At 40.0% G+C, this 23,401-nt stretch overlaps 1 protein-coding gene across 8 annotated transcripts in view; it reads left to right on the forward strand.

Annotated features, from left to right (window-relative positions):
• The window catches only part of RALGAPA2 (Ral GTPase activating protein catalytic subunit alpha 2), a 209,264-nt gene that overhangs the window by 27,958 nt on the left and 157,905 nt on the right, over nucleotides 1-23,401 (forward strand). For all 8 annotated transcript variants that reach the window (XR_013840655.1, XM_079983435.1, XM_079983436.1 and 5 more), the window contains 11 exons: nucleotides 2,060-2,237; nucleotides 3,240-3,355; nucleotides 4,030-4,168; nucleotides 5,004-5,203; nucleotides 5,576-5,800; nucleotides 7,746-7,916; nucleotides 9,338-9,475; nucleotides 10,468-10,616; nucleotides 13,378-13,489; nucleotides 14,208-14,445; nucleotides 19,405-19,569. Coding sequence is in view for 7 of the 8 variants with exons in the window: in XM_079983435.1 (XP_079839561.1) it covers nucleotides 2,060-2,237; nucleotides 3,240-3,355; nucleotides 4,030-4,168; nucleotides 5,004-5,203; nucleotides 5,576-5,800; nucleotides 7,746-7,916; nucleotides 9,338-9,475; nucleotides 10,468-10,616; nucleotides 13,378-13,489; nucleotides 14,208-14,445; nucleotides 19,405-19,569 (1,831 nt within the window). In the remaining variant the exon portion in view is untranslated. The remainder of the gene's footprint in view (nucleotides 1-2,059; nucleotides 2,238-3,239; nucleotides 3,356-4,029; nucleotides 4,169-5,003; nucleotides 5,204-5,575; nucleotides 5,801-7,745; nucleotides 7,917-9,337; nucleotides 9,476-10,467; nucleotides 10,617-13,377; nucleotides 13,490-14,207; nucleotides 14,446-19,404; nucleotides 19,570-23,401) is intronic.

Genomic DNA, 23,401 nt, shown 5'->3' on the forward strand with positions numbered 1-23,401 from the left:
TTACTGAGCTATAGTCTGTAGGGCAGCAAGTGATAGAGCTATTTTGCATCAGCTTAAAAAAAATGGAGGAACAAAGATGTTCTGTGTTAGAGCAATATGACACCAGCATGCAGTCAGCCACACCTGCTTATAAACTTGTGGCTGCAATTTGAAGCAATCTCTGGTTAGACTGTTCAAAGCTGTCTTTCAGAATATGGTGAAGAATGATGGATTCAAGTATTGCATGTTCTCCTCTCTTTTGTGTAGCTTTGTGTGTAAGGTATTTTGTTCATGTCCACTCGTGAAATCAAGAGTGTGGCTCTTAAGCTTTGGAGTTGTTGTGGACCTGTCACATCCTTTACAGCTGAAGATATGACCTGCCATAGGACTTTTCAGTCTTCAGTAGCCCCCACAGAGTGGCATGAAAGCCTCTAATAGACTGGGTGCCATCACATGCTGTGGAAACTGGTATACCTTCTATCTAAGTAGTGGTGATAGCAGTGTACTTAGGCTTGCAGAATTTTGTAAAATGGCTAGAAAGAGAGTTCGCAGATCCACTACAGATTTAGCAACCCACCTGACAATGCTAATGGGGTGTCTCTTGCTGTGGGCACACTTGTAATTAGAATCGGTAAACAAAGTAATAAACCGAAGTTTTATTTGATAGGATCTAGTTGCCTGGAACACTGTATTTGTACAGTGGTAAATATGTATGAACATACCCAATGCTATTTTTCTAAAAAAGAGGTGCCAGAACTCACCATGAACCCTCCCCTGTTCTCTTATAATGGCAATGGTGTCCACCTGGAAGGTGCCAGAACTGAGTTTCAGTGAGTTCCAGCTTGAAGAAAGGCCCTGAATGTATCACAGAAGTATAAACAAGACAACTTTAATATTTTGAAATGTGCTAAGAAGCAATGATACAGATAGACTTAAGGTCAAGAAATAAGTAGATGTATTGTAAGAAAACTTGGAAATTTCAGATATTTCCAGACTGACACAGGGTCCAAACATAGGCAAGAGCTCAGAACAAAGATAGCAAAGCAGTATATCAAGGGTAAAAGAAAGCCGGGCTACACAAGTGCAGTGGATGACCTTGAAATAGTCTTCAGCCCTGAGCTCAATAAAAATTTTTAGTTGCTGCGGCACTTGTGTTATCCCTCTTTCTTCCATTGTTTGAGCAATGAGATGTTCTGTACCTAACATTTTGTTTTTGTGCAGAGTTTTTTTTTCTTTCCTTGGTTCAGCAATTCCACTTCCTTGGATCTTTCTCTTTTTCCAGGTGCACAGAGATACAGCCTATTTAGGATATCTATATATTGCTTAATCATCTATAAATCTCTAAGCGGTTTACATAGAACATAAAATGTTCATTAAGCAAGTAAACCTAAAAATCATCAGTTGTTTATACATAATAAGATAAAATTAAAAATTGTATGTCTGATTACATGCTTGAAACAAAAAAGTCTTTAGCTGGTGCAAGAAACAATACAATCTTAATTTTTCCAATATCCTTGGAATAATGGAATAATGGTTGGGATAAGAAAGGAGCAAGAAAGCTACTCATTCAGTCATTGCAGTCTTTCTTGTAAAATATGGAAACAATGGGTTGTATTCAAAATAGCACAAAGTAGCTTCTTGTGCAAGCAGAAAGACTTTCATTTACACAACAGAACTTTCCCCTCCTCCCCTTGCACACCTGCTGAATCTTTTCTGGGGTTTACCTCAGTCCTTCGGAACAGATTTGGGGACACCATGGGGCATGTGTAGGGGAAGGAGAGGGTAGAGGTCATATTGCATAAATGGAAGTCATATCGGTTCCGTCTGAAACCTGGACTTCGGAAAATATGGCAGTATTAACTATAGTGCCAAATCTTTTCTCCAATTAAACAACTGATTGCAAACTTCTTCAAAGGGAAAACTTTCTCTGCAAAGTGAATGCAGTGACCCTTTTTGGCAGTATTGGTTGAAAGCAGTTACAACAAAGTACTTTATTAAGGTGTTAAGTCTATTTCTTATTTTCCCAGCGTTGCTGGACTGTTCTTTTTATATTGCTTTCTAAAATGTGTCTTCTTTCTAGATAAGATGTGAAGGAATCAGACTGTTTCTTCTCTGGTTACAAGCTCTCCAGACAAATTGTGCAGAAGAGCAACTGTTAATCTTTGCTTGCCTCGTTCCTGGTTTTCCTGCAGTGATGTCTTCACGAGGTCCATGTACACTCGATACTCTCATTAGCTCTCCTCCCAGTCACACTGATGGTTTGTTTTTGCTATATTCTGATATTTTCTCAAGTATCTTAAGTTTTTAGTTGCACTGTCTCCTGATTAAAGAAACTTTGTTGATTAATCATATGAATTTTAGTCAATCCATAGATTGAATCTCTCTAAATTTGCATTTGAGAAAAAACAATTTCAAAGAAAAAAGTGTGGGTTTTGTTTGTTTTTAGACAATGTGCAAGTATTTTTGCAGGTTTCATCATAGTAGTGGCATTCTCTCTCTCACATTAGGAAATGTCTCCAGATGTTCTTATAGGTACTTCCTTTGGGCATGGTTGAGGGGTCCTCAGTAGCCCCAGTATACTGAGTGTTACTTAGAAAAGAAAAAGGGAAATTGGCAAGGGAAAGGAATGGAATTTGATACCCTGGAGGAAGACATGGCTAACTAGAAGCTTGAATAGAAGCTCTTGTGTTAGGATACACTGCTATTCCTTCTGATATCAACCTTTAGTAGCCCAGTGCCTCTCTCATTTCTCAGTTACAGAGGGTCACCTAAAAATGACACAGTAGTTTCTGCATACTTGAGTTACTCCCAGATTTGCAGAAGCATATGAATTTACCCAACTGAAAAGAAAAATGATTTATTTTTAAAAGTCCCACAAAAGTCTAATAAGGATCTAGTCTCAGTAGCTTCTAGAACACAGAGGGTGTCAGTTGGAAGGGGGGAAAGGAAAAAGGACACCTAGAAAAAGGATCCTTATCTAAAAAGGATCCCACCCTCATCTATATAGCAATAAAGTCCTGGGCTGCTCTAGATCCAGTGGCCGCTGTAGGCATGGGTATTTATACCTTACTGAACAATAATCCTGGGGATTTTCTTCTACCGGAGAGGAGGAAAGCCATCTGAAAGTGGAGGATTCTGGTGCCCGCAGTCTCTCTACTTGAGCTGACTGAGCTCCCACCCCCAATTTTTCATTTTAAAAAAAGAAGGTGTTTATGCAACTGTGTCTTAAATATTTCAAAATTACTTCTTTTTTATTTTAGCAAAGATTTATCCTGAAGAAATAACTCCACTTTTACCACATGTTTCTGGAGAAAAAACGGCTGAGGACCCAACATGCTATTTCCTTCAGCTACTGTTAAAATATATGGTAATCCAGGTAATTACATGTAATTACATGTAAATCTGCTTCTTCAGCATTGGTTAACTTGATGATATATTCACCTGCTCACAGCATATCTAAATAAGCACAAGATAACAAAGCAGAGTATATTGTAAGGACACAATTCCATAATTCGTCGCTGAGGATGTTCATCAGTATCTAGTGTCTTCATTATTAATGTGTGCACTTCATAGGTCAGAGTCTAGGCTTGGGTCCTGGACATTCCCTGTGGCACTGCCTCTTCCCCTGTCTTCCAACATGACTTTTAAGATCAGCCAAGATCTTGTCTGTATTGACTGTGCACTGTGTTCAAACAAGAAGAATCGTAGAATCATAGAGTTGAAAGAGACCACAAGGGCCATCGAGTCCAACCCCCTGCCAAGCAGGAAACACCATCAGAGCACTCCTGACATATGGTTGTCAAGCCTCTGCTTAAAGACCTCCAAAGAAGAAGATAATGAAGAGAGGTGTTTTCAGTAGCTACCAAAGTTACATCAGTAACCAAGTACTTTCTGTTTAGTGTCTGCTTGATTTTTAAACTCGTCTGTCTTGAGGCCTAAATATGGGATTGGAGAGCAGTGCATTTTTTTAAGTGCTCATATAAAGTGTTTCATTTAGACTTATTTTTCAGTATGCTGTGTATTAACATGACACTCCTTACTCTGGTGTAGGCTGCGAGCTTGGAATGGAAGAATAAAGAGAACTGTGATACTGGATTTAAGTTTCTCTTTGCATTGTTCAGAAAGTATTACCTTCCTCATTTATTTCCCTCTTTTACAAAACTAACCAACGTATACAAACCTGTGCTTGGTGAGTAGCCATTTTATTTTTATTTTTTCCAAATAAAGTGTGAGAGACGTATATTTTCTGTGCGTCTCTTAATGTCTCTTTGTACACATTTGAATATATTTTCTTACTATGCTCTCTGGTTCTAAATATGTTCACTCTGATCCAGAGAACCATGAGAGTGGCAGAAGGGTGCCCATCAGGGGACACCAGGCATGTCACGGTTCTTTAGCTTTTCAGCCAACCACCTGCAATATGGAGATGGCATAAAATTGACCTACCTTAGAGGGTTACAAGAATGCTTTAGGGAAGTGAATGTGTTTAGGGTTGAGGATCTTACAGCCTGATCCTGAACATGCTTGCTTGGAGGAAGGCCCACTGACCTAAATGTGTTCTCCTTTCAGGTAAGCATGCATTGGATTTCAGCCTTTGTCTTTTATTCAGTAGGCATGATTTTAACAATGGTATAGTAAAAGTTTCACTTCTCTTTAAAAGCTAAAGGCAAAACAACCTGAGTGTTATGTCTTTTTATATAATCAAGTTGTAGGGGTAGAAAGCTGGACGTGTCGGAGAAACAATTCACATGTGAAACTTGTGACACTTTAGATAGTTCAAGTGATATATGATGACTTTCTAAATTTAAGCCACCCTTTCTGTACTTTTTGCCTGAGGAAGATAAATGATCATTTATATGGCTTTGTAATGTTTCAAACATGGAGTTCAATACTTGTACAAAATATTGCTTTCTCTGAGAAAGCTGACTTCATTGTTTTCACTGAGTGGAAAAATTTCCCTGTGAACCGTGTAATTCACAATGTCAAAATTTTTAAAATTACATTTTCTGTTTTCTGATTTACAGACATTCCTGGCCTGCGACCCAAACCAGCGTATGTTAGTGTAGCTTGTAATAATGAAAACATTTATAGCACAAAAATACCATACATGACAGCTCGTGTAGCCTTTATTAAATGGCTTGTAAACTTTTTTCTGGAAAAGAAGTACTTCACACCAACACAGAATTCTAAAAATGGAGGGGACGTTTTGCCCAGAATCATTCAAGTGAGTTGTAAATTGTATACATGTTTGTATTCCTTTAAAAAATGTTAAATTGGAAGGTTATAGCTAATGCTTTGTTAAATGAACTGTGATATTTACATGGGCTTTACCCATTCTGTTTGTGCGTTTTGAGAGTTACTGTTAGCCATAATTACATAGAATGTGTTCTGAAATAAGCTTTTCTTTAATAGTAGAATAACATCTTTGTGACAATTGGCAGTTACAAAAAATGAAATGTGGCTTTAAACATGGATTTAAACAAATGTATCTTGAACTATGTAAAAGATTTCACACCTACTGCTAAGCCACTACATATTAAGTTTATAAATTATAATTTGCTGTCTTCTCTCTCCCCTCTCCCCAATGTTACTTAAGAGTGTGGGCGGTGCAATTCAAGATAAAAATTCTGAAGTGGAGAACAGTGTTGAATTGGATCAGGAGAAAAGTCATTCAACTAATGGCACGTTGACTGAGAGGAGGCTCAGTGATTCCAGCTTTTGCAGTATTGAAGAACAACACCGGGTCGTCTATGAGATGGTGCAACAGATCCTTTTGTCTACACGAGGTTATGTCAATTTTGTCAATGAAGTATTTCGTCAGGTTAGTTCTGGGTAAATGTATGTATGCTGTGGAAATGTAGTAGTGTGCTAGGTTTAGATCACATTAAATCCTTGCCCAGTCCTGACATGTACTAGGAGGACTTGGGCCAGTCTGTCTCTCTTTTTCCTAACCTTCATCACTGTAGGTTGCTGTCAAGGTAAAATAAATCAATGTAATCTTCTGAGGTCTTGGGAAAGTATGAGTAAAATATTTCTAGAGGTGTATGGAAGATAAAAGCACAATAAAGCTGTGGTGGCAGTCCTGAGCTCATGTACCTAGGGAGTAAGTCCCATTGATTTCACTGGGACTTATTTCTGAATAAACTTAGGAATGTGGTGCAAAATGTTAAAGTTGTAATAAAGGCTGAGATAATTCAGCTAAAAATCTTTTGCTTCTCTCTAGAGAGAAAATTGTGGGATATACAAGTGTGACTGTTATAGTGAAAATAATAAGTGAGTGTAGGAAAGAGAGATAAAGTGCACAAAAATGCCAAATGTGCTGCCTGTGAAAAGTACCACATTTTCTATTAAGAAATAGGTGAAAAACAAGGAGCTGGGTTTTTGTCCCTGCTCTTAGCTTTTCAGAAAAGGAAAACTTAAATATTGTTAGGTGGAATATGCCCTCTTCTGACATACTTTCGAATTGCACTATTTAGTTTAACTTGGACATTACTTACATATTCAAATGTTCAAAGGCAAATACAGTGGTACCTTGGTAGTTGAACGGCTTGGCTCTTGAACAAATCAACTCCTGAATGCCACAAAGCCAGAAGTGACTGTTCCAGTTTTTTGAATGTTTTTGGGAAGCCGAATGTCAGATGCAGCTTCTGATTTGAGTGCAGGAAGCTCCTGCAGCCAATCAGAAGCTGCGCCTTGGTTTTCAAACCGTTTCGGGAGTTGAACGGACTCCTGGAACAGATTAAGTTTGAGAACCAAGGTACCACTGTACTTGTATTTTTGATCCCTATGTTACCCCAAGAAGGGACTAAGAAATCTAACTTATAGTGAGGTGATGTGAACCAACACCAAGTTAAATAACATGAATCCTCATTTACAATGACACAGTAGAGGAAGAAAAGTATAAAGCCAAACCAATTGTACCTGTTATAAATATCTGAACAGATTGGTTGTTTTGTGTCACAGAATTTATTTGATGTAAAGTCTAATTCCGTCTGTTTACGTGGATGTCCAAGCCTGTATGTTCAGTGGGTCTTACTTCCAAGGAATATGCATAGAATTGTAGCCTTATTTGTAGTGGGTCTGTTCTATCAACAAAAATGTCCATACTACTTACAGATGGCTTTGTAAAATCAGAGAATCGTTTGGGATTCAAAAACTTTTAAAAGGCTGATCATTTTTTAAAAAAGATTGCAGATCTCTTGGTTCATTATCCTGTAGTAAAAATTATATGAAGAGAATCTCTAGGTTGGCTTCTCTTGATCTGTGACCTTATTGCATAATTTTCATGTTATGCAATGAATGCTCCTTTTTAATTATTTCCATATTGGCTTGATGTATTGAAGCGGCGTAAACAAATCTTAAAATGTTTTGGATAGCTCTCTTCTGATCTAAGATGGGTGTAGCACACACATATAGTACACTCACTCTTACCACCTCCAATCTATTGGAGGGGAAAAACCTATATTGTACCCAAAAGGTGTCTTTCAAGCCTAATTGTGGCATGGGTAGGGGGGAAATTGCAGCTTGGGGGGGGGGTTTCCTTGAAATTCCTCCCTGCAGCACAGTAAGGCTTGAAAAAGACTTCTAGCAGAATGTTTTCTTCAAGCCTAATTGCAGTGGGCCAAGGAGGAGATGCTGTAGGCCTGATAGGAGAGCACCAGGAGCTGCTTCCGGCCTGCAGACATTCATCTGTAATGTACTTTCAATCTGTACAAGTGTACTTTATTTCTCTTATGTATCAGTAATGTGTACTGTTGACATTTTAGGCTTTTTTATTGCCTTCGTCTGAGATATCGTCATCAGAAAAAGTAGTGAAGGTATATAGGAAGTGGATACTCCAAGAGAAGCCTGTGTTCATGGAAGAACCGGATATGAAGGAAACGGTTCATGATGATGACGTCTTAGATCATCCAACAGCAGAAACAGAAGGCAAACATGTATGCCACCAGCCTTTATTAAATAGGTGGATAGTTTATAATGTGTAATTAATGGAGGTTTGTGTGCTTTATGATGACTAGCCAGGCTAAGAATAATAGAACTTCACAAAGTTTCATTTGTGGCCTTTCATCTAGCTATCTACCACTAATAATGTGCCTGTTCCCGTCCTAGCCTCCTAATAAGGACAAATATACCACTTTTGGATATTTGGATACTTTTGGATATTTTCTTCCCAAGTTTTTGTTATATTCCTCTGTGTGATAGTATGACCTTTATTTATTTGATTTAAAATATTTATATGCTGCCCTTCATGCAGAGAGATTCCAAAGCAGTGTACAAAAGGTAAAAATTCAATGGGTTGTATCAATGGTGTCATCCAGCTGGAGCAGATTTAGAGGTGGGATGAGAGTGGAGAAGAAGGAATGACTGAAAATTGCTTCCCTCCCTGTTCTGATGATGGAAGCCTTCCTGCCAGCTGAGCAATACGATTGGATACAACCCAATCAATAAAACATCAGCTATGTCATGATGGAATAAATTATAAAACATCAGAGTAATAAAATGTACTTTTTTCCTTCGCTTGTGAATACTGCAAGTAATGAACTTAGCCTTTCCTATTAATATATTAGACCTATAGAAGTATTCACAGAATTGCAGAGTTGGAGGGACCATGAGGCTTATCTAGTCCAGCCGCCTGGAGTGCAGGAATCTTGAACCTATGACCCTGAAATTAAGAGTCTCATGCTTTACCAACAAAGCTATGCATTCAATTACATATATTATGCCTTCACCTGGCAGTATATCATGGGTGGGACTTGCCAGCTGGCTGGCGCCTTGACTTCCTTCTCTGGCTGCCTCCTTCCTCTCTGCACCAGGCAGTGGTTGAAGCAGGAGTGGCAGCGGTTTCACCCTGGCGCCTTGTGGGGCCAGGGGTGATGCTCTTTCCTTTCCAGCACCACAGTGTGTCGCTATATCATGGTGTTCAGCTGGTGATACATCACAGTGTTGAAAACCTGATATCGCCTGCCCTAGTGGTAACATGTGTTGCCCAATTGTGTGGTGCCTACTCATGACAACACTTGACTTTCCTGGTGGTATCATTGACATGAAGGGATGTCATAGTTTAAGGAGCATTTGAATGTGTTTATATGATACAATGATGACCAGTTAATAAAAAAAGATATTGGAACTTCGGAATAACACTGATTTCATTGGGGATTACATCCAACAGAAGCATGTTTAGGATTGGAGAAAGACATGACTTGCAGATTTTTGAAAGGCTTCAAGGGCCGTGGAAGTTGCTTGTACTTCTTGGGCTGACCTGCTGCATTTAAATTATTACATCTTAACCATTTAAAAATAAATTTGATATGCTGTCTTAACCAGTGCATATTGTCATTTTTTCTTTTCTTTTTTGAAGCTTACAACTGGCCATTCTGGACATAAAAGGTCATCTAGTTGGGGAAGATCACATTCCTTCTCTAATGCGGTTAATAGAGGGTGTATATTAGAAGATGAAAACAAGAATGTCAAAGCAGGTCTTCAAGCTACACTACAGGTAACATTTATGGGATATCACGATAGTCAAATGGAGCAGAATATTTCTAATTCCAGTATTACTATTACTATTTCTGTGTCTGAAGATGAATGCTTTGGACAAATATCACTGAAAGTATTATTGGGCTGCTGCTTCTTTCAAGCTGCTAAAAATCTGGAAATTGATGCAACTGAACTGGGCAGTAGTTGAGAGGCTTTCTGGTAGTTTTTACTTTTACTGGTAGTTTTTGTATGCCCTCCGAAGAAGAAGTATAATAAGATGCTCTCTAGGCTGATCCTAGCCTAGAGAATCCCTAGGCTGCCCAGGAGCCTTGGGAGTTTCTAAGTTATAATGCTAAAGACCCTTTCCTTCTGCTAAATTCTAGAAATATTAAACAGTAAAGACCTTTGGATTAACTTTACCAAAGTCCAGGGGGCACAAAACAAAAATATTGTGTAATGTTTTAACAATACAAATGTCTAGCTCATGAGGAGATTTTAGTGAGAAATTCTAAAGAAATGCCTTTTAAAATCAATAAAGACAAATTTCAAAAAATAAAGTATTTTATTGGGAGGCAAAGGGGAACTAAAAGGGATGACAACTATTTATTTATTTTTTATCTTATGTTTACTATCAGATATTATTTATAATAATCTTGGAGCAAGACAATAATGTATTAGAACCCCCAATGTCTTTTAGAGAAAGTTCCTGAATTTCTCCTAGGAAGAGAAATGCCACCTGTAGAAAGGTTTTGTGGCTCACCAGCAATCATATATCCCACTAGGATAAAAAACGGTGGTGAGTGGCTCCAAAACGTTTTGAAAACCAAACTCTGTATGCCTTTTACCATGATAGGAATGTAAAGGCGCTTTCCTGTTTGTGGTTGTGAGAATACATGTTAAGTGTTCTGAACAGGATGTAGTTTAACATTAGAATAACTGAATAAAATTTGTTGATTGCTATTCTTCCCACCATCCCCTTTGTTTCTTCTTTCCTTCCTTCAAAATATTAAGGTATTCTTGACAAACTCTGCAAATGTATTTTTATTGGAACCATGTACTGAAATACCTGCACTCCTGAAGGAGCAAGTTGATGCATGCAGAGCAGTTTTGAGTATATTTAGGCGCATGATTATGGATCTTCCAATGAATAAAAAGACATGGTATGTTTTTAATGTATTTCCTCTATGTGTGACATGCGTAACATATCTCAAAAATGATCTAAAACATTGAGTCTGCCTAGGAACAAGTCCCATTGAACTTAACGGCTCTTACTTCTAAGTAGGCTCTGCTGCTAGCGTTGAATATTTCAGAATTTTAAAACGTGTAAATTTATAAAACATACTGTACCCTTTTTTTTTACAACCCTATCTGAAATTTTCTACATAGAAATAAGTTTTGAAATCATGACATTTGGTTGTTGTTTTCCCCCATCTTTAACTCTAAAAGGGAAAGGTCATGCATGGACATCTCCAAATGCATTATCTACATGGGGGTCGTTGGAGACCTGGCAGGCCAAATTTGGCCCATAGGCTGAAGGTTTCTAACTTCTGATTTAATGCAGTTCTTCATGGATACAGAGTGTTTTATTTACTGTGTTGATATTTTATTTCCCGCTTGGACTACTGCAATGCACTCTACGTGGGGCTACCTTTGAAGGTGACTCGGAAACTACAACTAATCCAGAATGCGGCAGCTAGACTGGTGACTGGGAGCGGCCGCCGAGACCATATAACACCAGTCTTGAAAGACCTACATTGGCTCCCAGTATGTTTCCGAGCACAATTCAAAGTGTTGGTGCTGACCTTTAAAGCCCTAAACGGCCTCGGTCCAGTATACCTGAAGGAGCGTCTCCACCCCCATCATTCTGCCCGGACACTGAGGTCCAGCACCGAGGGCCTTCTGGCGGTTCCCTCATTGCAAGAAGCAAAGCTACAGGGAACCAGGCAGAGGGCCTTCTCGGTAGTGGCGCCCACCCTGTGGAACGCCCTTCCAGCAGATGTCAAAGCGATAAACAACTACCTGACATTCAGAAGACATCTTAAGGCAGCCCTGTTCAGGGAAGTTTTTAACGTGTGATTTTACTGTATTTTTGGTTTTTATGGAAGCCGCCCAGAGTGACTGGGAAGGCCCAGCCAGATGGGCGGGATATAAATAAATTATTATTATTATTATTATTATTATTATTATTATTATTATTATTTTCCATATCTAATAAGCATACTTTAAAATGCATGGAAAGTGCTGTTTTCCTTTGTTCGGATTGTGATATCAATCTTTCTCTGGGCAAGTGTGTGTCCTCACCTTGGACTTGTGCTCCACCTAGTGGTTGAAGACAAAATTGCTGCTCCAAATGGAATTTTTGAAATTCCTCTTTGGAATCATCAGTGTTTTTTTATTATTATTTCAATTCTATACCACACTTCATCCAAGGATCACAGGGTGCTTTACAGTATCAATCAATCAATCTCCTTTATTGGCATAGACTTAGTGTGTCATATACATGGATCAGAAGACAACACAGGTAATGTCAGGGACTGGCTGGAGGAGGAGGAGGAGGAGTGGTAGAGACCACCACCCCAAGAGCATTCCAGAGAATGGGAAGGGGAATTGAACGAGGTGTTGGACTGGTGGTTCGAGACAGGTCACACCCCAGAGGAAAAGGAAAGGCATTGGAAATAATGGGTGAAGAAGAACAGGAGCAAGGTAGCAGTGAACAGAGGCAAGTGTCAGGTGTGTTAGAATCTGTGCAGCAGCCAAGTGAGTTTGCCAGAGTCCCCCCCCCTCCCCAAGAACTAGATCTGCTCTGCGTATCTAAGAACAGAAGGCTCAAAGGAGACTTGCCCTTAGCAGCCACCATAACCAGCAGAGGCCTCTCTGCATGTTCCTGTGCACCCCTCCTACAGGCACGTCAAGCAGGAGTGGACCCTTTTTTTTTCTCCTTTCTGTCCATCTCCTGTTCACCTCACCCCCCAGAAAAAGCCTGACATTCCTTGGATGTGTGAAGTGCATTGAAGGTGTATATTTATTAAATCAAGTCCTTCTGCCAGTCAGATACTCTCATTCCCCCACTTTCCATTCTTTCCTGTGCTGGAAAGTGTTCACTTCTACTTTGACTAGGTGACTTAAGGCCTGTATTTCTTAACTTACACCTGCCTTACATTGCCACCATCTACAAAAAAAAATTCTCATTCAGCTAGTTATACCGACAGGATTTTCTCTGAATGCTGCATGCAAGAAATTTGTAGAGCTTCCACCTGGACCAAAGCCAGTACTTTTATCAAGCACTACAAAATGGCCACCCTGCCCAATCACTAGGCAGCCTTTTCCTTGTTTTTTTGGTAGTTTTCTCCCTTACATGGGTCACCGCTGTGTCCCACCTGAGGTCTCCATTACATGTACAGAGAAAAGACCGTTTGGGTTCTTTCTTGCAAAGAGGATTTCTGTGCATATAAACAGGTGACTTCAGGGCCTCACTCTGCAGTATGGGATTTTGCCTTGAGCTGCCTGGCTTTGTTGTTTTTCTACACGCACGACGTATTACCGGAGCCTTTTCTCCTTTTCTTTGTTGTTATTTATTCCACAGAGAGTCTCATTCATTGTTCTGGTCTTGGTTGGCTGTCACTGTTCTCTGTTATGTGTCTCCTTTCTTTTGAAAATTCGATTTGGAGCAGTGATTCATCCACCAGGTAGGGCTCAAGTCCCACCTGGTGTTTACATGCACTTAAATGTCTTTTGCAGAACCCAAATGATCTTTTTTAGAATACCATCCTGTCTGAAGAATGGCAGTGCCAAAATTATTCTGAGGGAGTGTAGCTATTATTCTGAGCATCACATTTGTTAATATATTTTATGTATTTTTCATATGTAAAATAAAATTATGGGATTTATTTCTAAACATGTGGTTTTTCTATTTTGTCTTAGGGAGCAAATGCTACAGATACTACTTAAGATAACAGAAGTTGTCATGAATAGATCAAAAGAGAACCAAGTAAAGGATACATTTGCTCAAAGTTTAGCAGGATTATTGTTTCGGGTATGGGCCGTCATCTTGAAATAATTGTAATTACAGAGTGCTTAACTTTTCCTGTGTGTGAAAACTGCCTCTAACAGTGTGAGAGTTAGAGCAGAAAGATTTTTAGTAAGAAAAAAAGAGTGTAATGTTGTTCCTTGGGAAAATGATAGGCTGGTAGCAGTAGTGTTCAGCTGAACTTATAACTCCATTATATTAAAACAAGAATTGTCTAAAAATTGGAATTAGAAAATAAAGTACAGGAATGCTTAAAGGGTATGTAAATATTGAAATATTGAAATCTATTGAAATTAATTAACATGGCTAAGTTAGGTTCAACAATTCCAAAGACTCCACTCTGAGTGCCTTCCTTTGTTCTGAATAGTTTTTGGCAATTTAATTGCAAATAATGTATTATAGGTCTTGTATCTTAAGAAGGAGAATTAGGAGTTATTGGTCAGAATATGAATAAATGGATTGAATGAATATCCTATATTACATTTGAAACATTTCGGACTTCAAAAATAGATAATGGAACAAGCTTTTAGGCTGTGGAAAAGTTACTGCTTCTTAGTGCAACTTTTTTTATTCCCTTGGAATCTAGAACGTGGATTAGTGATGTTGCCTTGACTGTTGGGGGGTTGCCTTTGCTTGCAAATGTATCCTTTTTCTGTTGTCAAATTCTAGATGAAAAGTCAATTTATTCACCCCTCCAATCCCCTTTCTTGTCTCCCCAACACAGACACTCATTGTGGCCTGGGTTCGTGCTAATCTGAGTGTTTATATATCTCGAGAGCTCTGGGATGAGTTACTACGTGTGCTGTCATCCCTTACAGATTGGGAAGAACTAATAACTGAATGGACTAACATAATGGATTCTCTTACATCTGTTTTGGCAAGGACAGTGTATGGTGTTGAAATGACCAATCTGCCACTGGATAAGCTAAGTGAGCAAAAAGAGAAAATACAGCGAGGAAAAGGTAAACCTTGATTCAGTTAAAATTCTAACAGTTGGGTGTGTTTAGCTGTAAGAGCTTGTCAGTCACAGCAAATATGATTATATATTATGTATAATAAATGTTAATCTACTGCTATATTGCAAAGTTAACCCCAACTTACTTTCTATCTTCTTCTGCACTTAATCTTCCTTACTTCACTCAGCCGTGTTTTTTGCAACTCAGCATACATTCTTCGTCTACTGTCCTGATAGCAGCAAATGAAGTACCAGCTTTTATGACTTAATTCTCGGGCTTTGATTGGCATAGAGTAAATGAGCTCACAAAAAATCAGGAGATTTTCATGTGTCTTGAAGCTGATCAGATGTAACGTTAAATAAAGAGCAAAATATATTCAAACTGAGTGTAGGCAAGAAGTATGTAGCTTATCTGAATGTCTGTGTTGGAAACTTAGCAGCGGCTGAAGTGCTGGAACTTTAATTTTAACCTGAATTTGAACACAATCAATGATATTAAATTATATGCATAAAATTATAAGTACAATCCCTTGATCATATACATGTTGTATTTCTGTGATGCGGTTTTTGCAATTTCCTGTCTACAGAAAAACAACTGAAGTTTGAAATGCTTTGTTAGTATCATGAGTTAAGATGGGTTCTCTGTGCATTGCAGAATCAGAAAGTGAAACTGCTGTTTACCTATTCTTATCTACTCAGTGGCTAATATAATTGGAACTGGGATTCTCCAGTACGTGTGAGCAGTTCTTTTACTATCTGAAGAACAGATAGTTTTTATATCCTCATTTAAATTAAAACACCTTTCAAAGTCTAGTTTAAGTTTATCTACATTGTATACTTCTTGTACAATGGGAAGTTTTTAGAAGCAGTACTTTTGTCTCTGGGGTCGGGGCAAATGTTGAGGGTGCTTTTAAATGTTTTTAGGTGTTTTAAATAGTTTTTAATCTGTGGTGTTTTGAATTTTATTTTTGTTTTGTGGGGGGTGGGATGGACGTTTGGTTGGGGCTGGGGATTTGTTTAATTGTAGTATAATTGTAAATTTTTATTATTGGTTTTTTTGGGGGGGGCTCTACTGTTTTATTGGTTCATTGTATGGTTTGTGTTCTGTTCTTAAGGGGAGAGGTTCAGGGCTGCCTGGGAGTGGGCCCCAGCCAACAGAATGGCTGGGGCTGGGTTCCACATGGAGGGATGCACTGGGACACCCAATCTCAGTGATCATGGGCGGAACTACGCTAAGACCAAACCACATCATTACCAAGGAGGCAGGTTTAGTCATTGTTTGAAGACTATCCAGGTCTGGTCTTGACTGGAAGAATACTGGAATCAGCAAGGGAGACCCACATGATCTGAAGGTGCTGCTGTGCAATGCCAGTTCAATGATTCATAAGACTGCTGTCAACCACAACTTGATCTGGCATGTGTAACAGAGACTTGGTTGGATGAAGCAGATGGGCCTGTTCTTGCCGCTGCTTGTCCACCAGGTTTCTCTTACGCACAGCAACCCAGGTCATGTGGGCACCGAGGGGGAGGTTGCAGTGATTTTTAGGAAATCATTGGCTTACACCAGGCGTCCTATTGGGAAGACCCAGTTTTCTGAGTGTTCTGGAAGTTGGGCAATAGGGGCAGTACAGGATTTCTTCTGGTGCACCGACCTCCCCGCTTCACCAAGGATTCTCTACCTGAGCTGCTTCAGGTCATGGCGGATGTTCTCCTGGAGACACCCAGTTTGGTTGTCCTAGGGGATTTTAACATCCATGCCGATACAACAACAAGGGGCTACTCGGGACTTCATGGAAAGCTGTCCCTGAATAAATTGGGCCAACTATAGTCGTGGACATGTGTGACCTGGTATTCCCTGCCACTTAATGGATCCTAATGGCTTCCAGAATGTGGTAGGGGATGCTTTATCCCATGTTGATGGCTGATTCCCTGGTAGCCCACTGGAATGTGGAGTTAACCAGGGCTATCAACTGTCTGCCTCCAAAGCGTCCTCTCCGATTGCATGGAGCCCAGACAGTCCTGTGGTTTTCCCCAGAGCTGAGGGTGATGAAACAATTGCTGAGACAGGTACAGCGCTGGCGGTGGAAAACTCATTCTGAATCAGACCAGACACTGGTTAGACTCAGAGTTGAGCCTACCAAGTGGCAATAGCAACGGCGAAGAGGAACTTCTTCACCGCTTCTATTGCATCTGCAGAAAACAACAGCAGGAGACTCTTTCAGGTGGTTCACAATTTAACAGAACCACCTTCGCCATTGGGGCCCAGTAAGGACTGCAAGATCTTCTGCAATGATTTTGCAAAGGTTTTTTGCAAATAAAGTTGCTCAGATTCAGAAAGAGGTGGACTCCACTGTGGGAGCAGGGCCAGGGCAGGAGAGTGCTAGAGTCGTGTTTAGTCAAGTTGCATGGGATCAATTCCAATCTGTTACCTCTAAAGATGTGGACAGGCTGCTTGGACGAATGAAACCAACCACCTGTCTCCTTGATCCTTGCCCATCCTGGCTCATAAAAGCGAGCCGGGAAGAGCTGGGCGATGGGCTCTGCGGTGTGGTGAATGCTTCCCTCTGTGAGGGAGCCTTTCCAGAACCGCTGAAAGAGGCAGTTAGTAAACTGCTTCTTTAAAAACACATCTTTGGACCCGGCCAATATGGCCAACTATCACCCAGTCTCAAATCTTCCTTTCTTGGGCAAGGTGATTGAGCAGGTGGTTGCTGAACAACTCCAGTCACGCCTGGAGGATGCAGAATATTCAGATCCCTTCCAGTCAGGATTCAGGCCTCACCGTGGGACTGAAACTGCCTTGGTCGCGCTGGTCAGTGATCTCCGGTGGGCTAGGGACACAGGTGAGAGCTGTTTCCTAGTTCTGCTGGATCTCTCAGTGGTCTTAGATAGCATTGACCATAACATCCTTCTGGCCTGTCTAGAGGAGCTGGGGGCGCTGTTATACAGTGGTTCTGCTCCTTCCTCCCGGGCTGTGTCCAGAAAGTGGTGTTGGGGGATGAGTGTTCAGACTCCTGGGCTCTCACCTGTGGGGTGCCTCAGGGTTCTGTCCTCTCCCCCATGCTTTTCAACATTTACATGCAGCCGCTGGGAGAGATCATCAGGAGGTTTGGGCTGGGTGTTCATCAGTATGCGGATGATACCCAGCTCTACCTCTCTTTTAAATCGGAACCAGTGAAGGCGGTGAATGTCCTGTGTGAGTGTCTGGAGGCGGTTGGGGGTTGGAGGTTGGCTATCAGATTGAGGTTGAATCCAGACAAGACAGAAGTACTGTTTTTGGAGGATAGGGGACAGGCAGGTGTGGAGGACTCTCTGATCCTGAATGGGTAACTGTGCCCCTGAAGGACCAGGTGCACAGCCTGGGAGTCATTTTGGACTCACAGCTGTCCATGGAGTTGCAGGTCAATTCTGTGTCTTGGGCAGCTGTTTATCAGCTCCATCTGATACGTAGGCTGAGACCCTACGTGCCCGCAGACCGTCTCGCCAGAGGGGTGCATGCTGTAGTTATCTCCCACTTGGACTACTGCAACGCGATCTACGTGGGGCTACCTTTGAAGGTGGCCCGGAAACTACAACTAATCCAGAATGTGGCAGCTAGACTGGTGACTGGGAGTGGCCGCATAACACCAGACCTGAAAGACCTACATTGGCTCCCAGTACATTTCCAAGCACAATTCAAAGTGTTGGTGCTGACCTTTGAAGCCCTAAACAGCCTCGGTCCAGTATACCTGAAGGGGTGTCTCCACCCCCATTGTTCAGCCTCGACACAGAGGTCCAGCATGAGGGCCTTCTGGTGGTTCCCTCACTGCGAGAAATGAGGTTACAGAGAACCAGGCAAAGGGCTTTCTCAATAGTGGCTCCCATCCTGTGGGACACCCTCCCACCAGATGTTAAGGAAATAAACAACTATCTGACTTTTAGAAGACATCTGAAGGCAGCCCTGTTTAGGGAAGTTTTTAATGTTTGATGTTTTATTTCTTTATTATTATTTTTATTATTAATATTCTGTTGGGAGCCTCCCAGAGTGGCTGGAGAAGGCCAGCCAGATGGGAGGGGTATGTATGTATATATGTATGTATGAATGAATACATAAATAATAATTATTATTATTAATTGTCACTGCTAATTTGAAATGTTCTAATATATGAAAATATGGAACATCCTCTTTCAGGAATAGGCTTAGTTAAAGAATTATATATTTGCCAAAAGTACATTTCAAGCCCGTTTTATATTTCTGACTGATTTCTTTGTCTTTGCTAACTTATGGATGGTATGATGTCCCAGACTGTGCCATTATGAATACCTACCCTTTTTGTAGCAAGTGGGTGGCTGTATATCCTCAGTATGTCTCTGCAGCAAGTATTTGTAACAGTAAGATGCATGTATGCAGCCATCTGCTTATAGACACACTAATATTTATATATATATATATATGTTTACTGTGGAAAGTGTGAATGGTCATAATTGTTTTCCTAAAACACTAGCGTTTGAAGAAACTGAAGAGGTGGCTTCTCTCACTTCCCGTGCTACAAGAGATCAATATTTTTTATTCTTCCACCACACTTTGTAGCTTTTTGTATAAGAACTTGGGCATGAACATGCTGAAGTGTTACTTTTCGCCAACATTCAAATGAATGTCTTGTCCATGTGTTTGATATTTTGAGAATTCTTAATGAATGCTAATTTCTCTGAAGAAGATCCACTGAATTCATCTCCTGCATATTCTCCTTGTTAATTTCCAATAGCCTTTGCTCATTGGTTGAATCACTATCTTGAAATGCATTCCCTGAATCAAGAGCCTGCTTATAATATTTATTCATCCTCTCTCTTTTTCAATCTGAGATGCGTCAACTGATGTTATGTTCATGAACTAGATGAATTTGTTCATTTAGATTTTTCCTTTTGAATTGTTTTCATTTTAAAACACAGTGCAGTTACTTTCCCTCTGTATTCCATTATTTGAAAGGTGGCAATTTGGAACCTCAGAAGGGAACTACAGTTGGAAGATCATTTTCTTTAAGCTGGAGAAATCATCCTGAAGTTGTGGAACCGATGAGATTTAGGAGTGCTACCACCTCAGGAGTACCAGGAGTTGAGAAAGCAAGGAATGTAGTGCGTCAGAGAGCAACAGGTTAGGCACAGGCAATTTAATATCATCATCATCAATAAAAAATTTAAATGTTGGTGATTTTATGTTCATAGTAATTGGAATGTGTTTCTGCTATTTGATACTGGGTTGTTTGAGTATGCGACTTGCCTTGTAATTACTCTTTTTCTTCTTCTTCTTCTTCTTTTCTTTTTTTTTTCCTTTTTGGTCATGGAGTCGCACACCTGAGACTGTACCTGCATGACCTTGATGCAGAGCCTTCTAGGTGTCTGACAGCCCACTCCCCCACCCTTAGCTAATTGCCATTTGGCACAGTGTACATGATCTAACAACCATGTGAGTGTTTCTGGTTCAGCTATCTCTACCATGGTGGGTGTGACTGTGAGGCACTGGACCTTTGCTGTTGAGATAATGGGGGAAATTAAACATTCTTTCTCTGTGCATGTAACAGTCACCTCAGGTGGGATATGGGCTTCACTTAGTGGTTGAAGGCAAAATCACTACACAAAACAATATAAAAAGTTGCTTCCTCTTTTGGAATCCCCTGTTTCTGATTTTGCCTTCACTGAAGTGGTTCCTTCCTACCTCTGCAACTTTGTGGGTTCAAGCGTGTAGCTTTGTTTTATTCATTTTCCCATCTGTGCCTCTCAGTTCTCACCCTTTCCTTCAACATTTTCTTTGTGGAGCTATCTTAAAATCTCTTAGTGTTCAGTACAGGTTCCCCTCTTAGGGTTTACACACTGGACTATCAGTCTGGCAGAAGCTGCATTTCGGGCCTCTTTCTTGCTTTCCTTCAAAGTGCTGTTTTTGGTTGCCTCTTTCTGCGCCTCTTTCTTGCTTTCCTTCAAAGTGCTGTTTTTGGTTGCTGTCACCTCAGCTTGAATAATATCTGAGCTCAATGCCCTTTCAGTGGACAAGAACCTTTGTGTTATTCCATAAGGATGGGGTAACCCTTCAAATTAGCCCCCTCCCTCCCTCCCTCCCTCCCTCCCTCCCTTGGAATTATCTCTCTTCCACAGTCAGCAGTAGCTGACTTCTTTCTGTCCACACTTCTGAAAACTCCTAGCAGTCATTAGGTGTGTCCTGGCAATTAAAGATGTAGATTTCTAGGACTAAGCCATTCCACCAGTTGGATTCCCGTTTTGTTTTTTTCCCACTCTTCTTCCCTGAGCTGGAAGGTGTCCACATCTACTTAGGCTGGGTGGCTTAAGGCTTATATTTATTTAGCTTACACCGGCCTTAAATTATCACCACTAACTAAAGCTTTTGCTCATTCCACTAGAGCAGTAGCTACATTGGCAACATTTTCCCTGAAGGCTACTTTGCTTGAAATTTGTAGACCCAGGACCTTTGTAAAGCATTATAAGATTTGCTTCTTTGGAAGTGGCTATTGGGAGGTGTGTGCTATTACACATTCCCTAAACCTTAGGAAGCCCTTTTCTTCTTTCCTGTAGGTTCCCGACTTACATGGGTGAGCTATGTTAGGTCCCACTTGAGGCCACTGTTACATGTGCAGAGAAATGACTATTTTGCTTCAACCATTGGGTGGAGCTCAGGTCCCACCTGAGGTCATCTGTTTAAGTGCACTGAAATCCCATTTACCTAATGGTCTTTTTCATGTTGGGGTTTCATGTTCCTTAATCATCCAGACTTCATCATCTTTTTTATATAATTTTCCAATACACCTTTTTTACACTCCAATCGATACAACCATACAATAATCAACTACTTCCCCTCCCCCCCAATCCATGGTTCTTCTTGATTACCCAATAGTACTGCATAATTTATTTAATTCAGATTTTTTTCTCTCCCTTCTCATTATTTCTTTAAACTGTTTTTACTCTAGTCCTGCTAACGTTTTAGTTTATTTACCATGATTCTTCAGATATTCTACAAACATTTTCCACTCTTCCTTAAGATCTCCTTGTTGTTCTTTTATTACATTAGTTAAATTTGCTAACTCTACATATTCCATCAATTTCTTCTGCCATTCCTCCTTTGTTGGTGTTGTTCTCTTTTTTCATTTCTGAGCATATACCATCCAGACTGTTCTAATTGCGTAAATGAATAAATTCATTTTATCAGTGGGGACATCTGTTCCTAAGATTCATAAGAGTAAGGTTTCCGGTCTTTTTATAAAAGTCTTTCTAAACATTTTTTCCCATTTCATTATATATCATCTCCCAGAAATCTTTAGCTAATTTACAAGTCCACCACATATGATAGAACCTAACTTCCATTTCCTGACATTTCCAACAGGTACCTGGCTCCAATTTATACATTTTTGGTACTTTGCTCGGGGTTAGGTACCACCTATATACCCTCTTCATAAAGTTCTCTTTTAGCGTATAACAAGCTTTTCCACAATTGCCCCCACACACTTAATTCTTTATTATGTCATCTCTCTCACCCAGTGCATCAAAGCAGACTTTAACAACTCATCCCTTGTTTCCCATTCCAACAATAACCTATGCATTCTTAATCATCCAGACTTCTATCAGTCAGCTGGTAAATTCAGTTACAGATAGGTAGCCGTGTTGGTCTGCCATAGTCAAAACAAAATAAAAAAAATTCCTTCCAGTAGCACCTTAAAGACCAACTAAGTTAGTTCTTGGTATGAGCTTTCGTGTGCATGCACACTTCTTCAGATACACTGAAATTCAGACATTGCTTCTGTTGGAGGTGGGACCTCATGATAGAAAATGTTTATGGTGCAACAGGCTCTTCAGTTAGAAGGTGGTAGAATAAGGGTAGTTTGTCTGCAGATGGACTACAACTCCCATCACCCCTAGCTAACAGGACCAGTGGTCAGGGATGATGGGAATTATAGTCCCAAAACAGCTGGAGGGCCAAGTTTGGCCATCACTGATGTAAACCTATGAATCTTATGTATCCTGATATAGCGTTGGAGACCTTTTCTTTATTATTACAGTGTCATATAACCTACAACTCACCGTGTTAATGATACTTGTTCATAGCATAGTGTTAAAAGCTTGCATGGTGTAGTTTAATGACTAAGGATTGGATCCAGAGATCTCACAGGTGAAATTTCATTCATGGAGAGATTATTGTTGTTAAGCTCCTGGAAGGTAGGAGAACTCTCCAATCGAAGGGTTGAGGTGTCATAGGAGGCTGTAGGTAGAAGGATGAATATATGGTTTCTCTTCCCTCTTCCATGAGTAGCAGCCTCTGCTGGATTGCCAGGCTTTCCACAAATGGATGGAGCTTTTTTATTTGCTACTCTGAATTCAAGCCTAAAACTACCGCCTGCAGCCTCTGATTTTAATCTGATCTCAACGATGAAGTCAGTAGATGGTTTACTCTTTCAGTCTTTTTCAGATAGCTAACTATGTAACACTGACTTGCTTATCAAACCTGAATTTCATTAAAAACACGCAGTATGAAAACGTAGCAGAACCAGCCGTACTGTTTGGTGTATTTATGACATTTTAAAAGTTAAACATTGCCATTTTTTTAAAAAAAGAATATCACAACTATATACAGTGTTGGAGAAGAACCTGTGAGTTGCTGAAACCTCATACCTAAATAAATATTTCTTTTTGCCAAGCTAAAATAAAAGTTGAAATTGGAAGCCATCAACACTGTAGTATACAAAAGTAAGTTTTTGTCATATGGATTTAGGAGTATGTAGACATTATTAGTATTAGCATGCATACACTGAATAAATTCATAGTTTTAGAAAAGAAGCTTGAATATAAGCATTCCTGTAATATTCTAAAACCTTTGGATGTTCAGTTAAACATAATAATCCTGAGCCTTCTTTTAAGAAGTATACCTCTATTTATCTCAGTAAATAATACAAATACTATTATTACTCAAGTTTATTTTGCAGTTC

The sequence above is a fragment of the Podarcis cretensis genome, assembly GCF_951804945.1.
Source record: "Podarcis cretensis genome assembly, chromosome: 7".
NCBI classification, from domain to species: domain Eukaryota; kingdom Metazoa; phylum Chordata; class Lepidosauria; order Squamata; family Lacertidae; genus Podarcis; species Podarcis cretensis.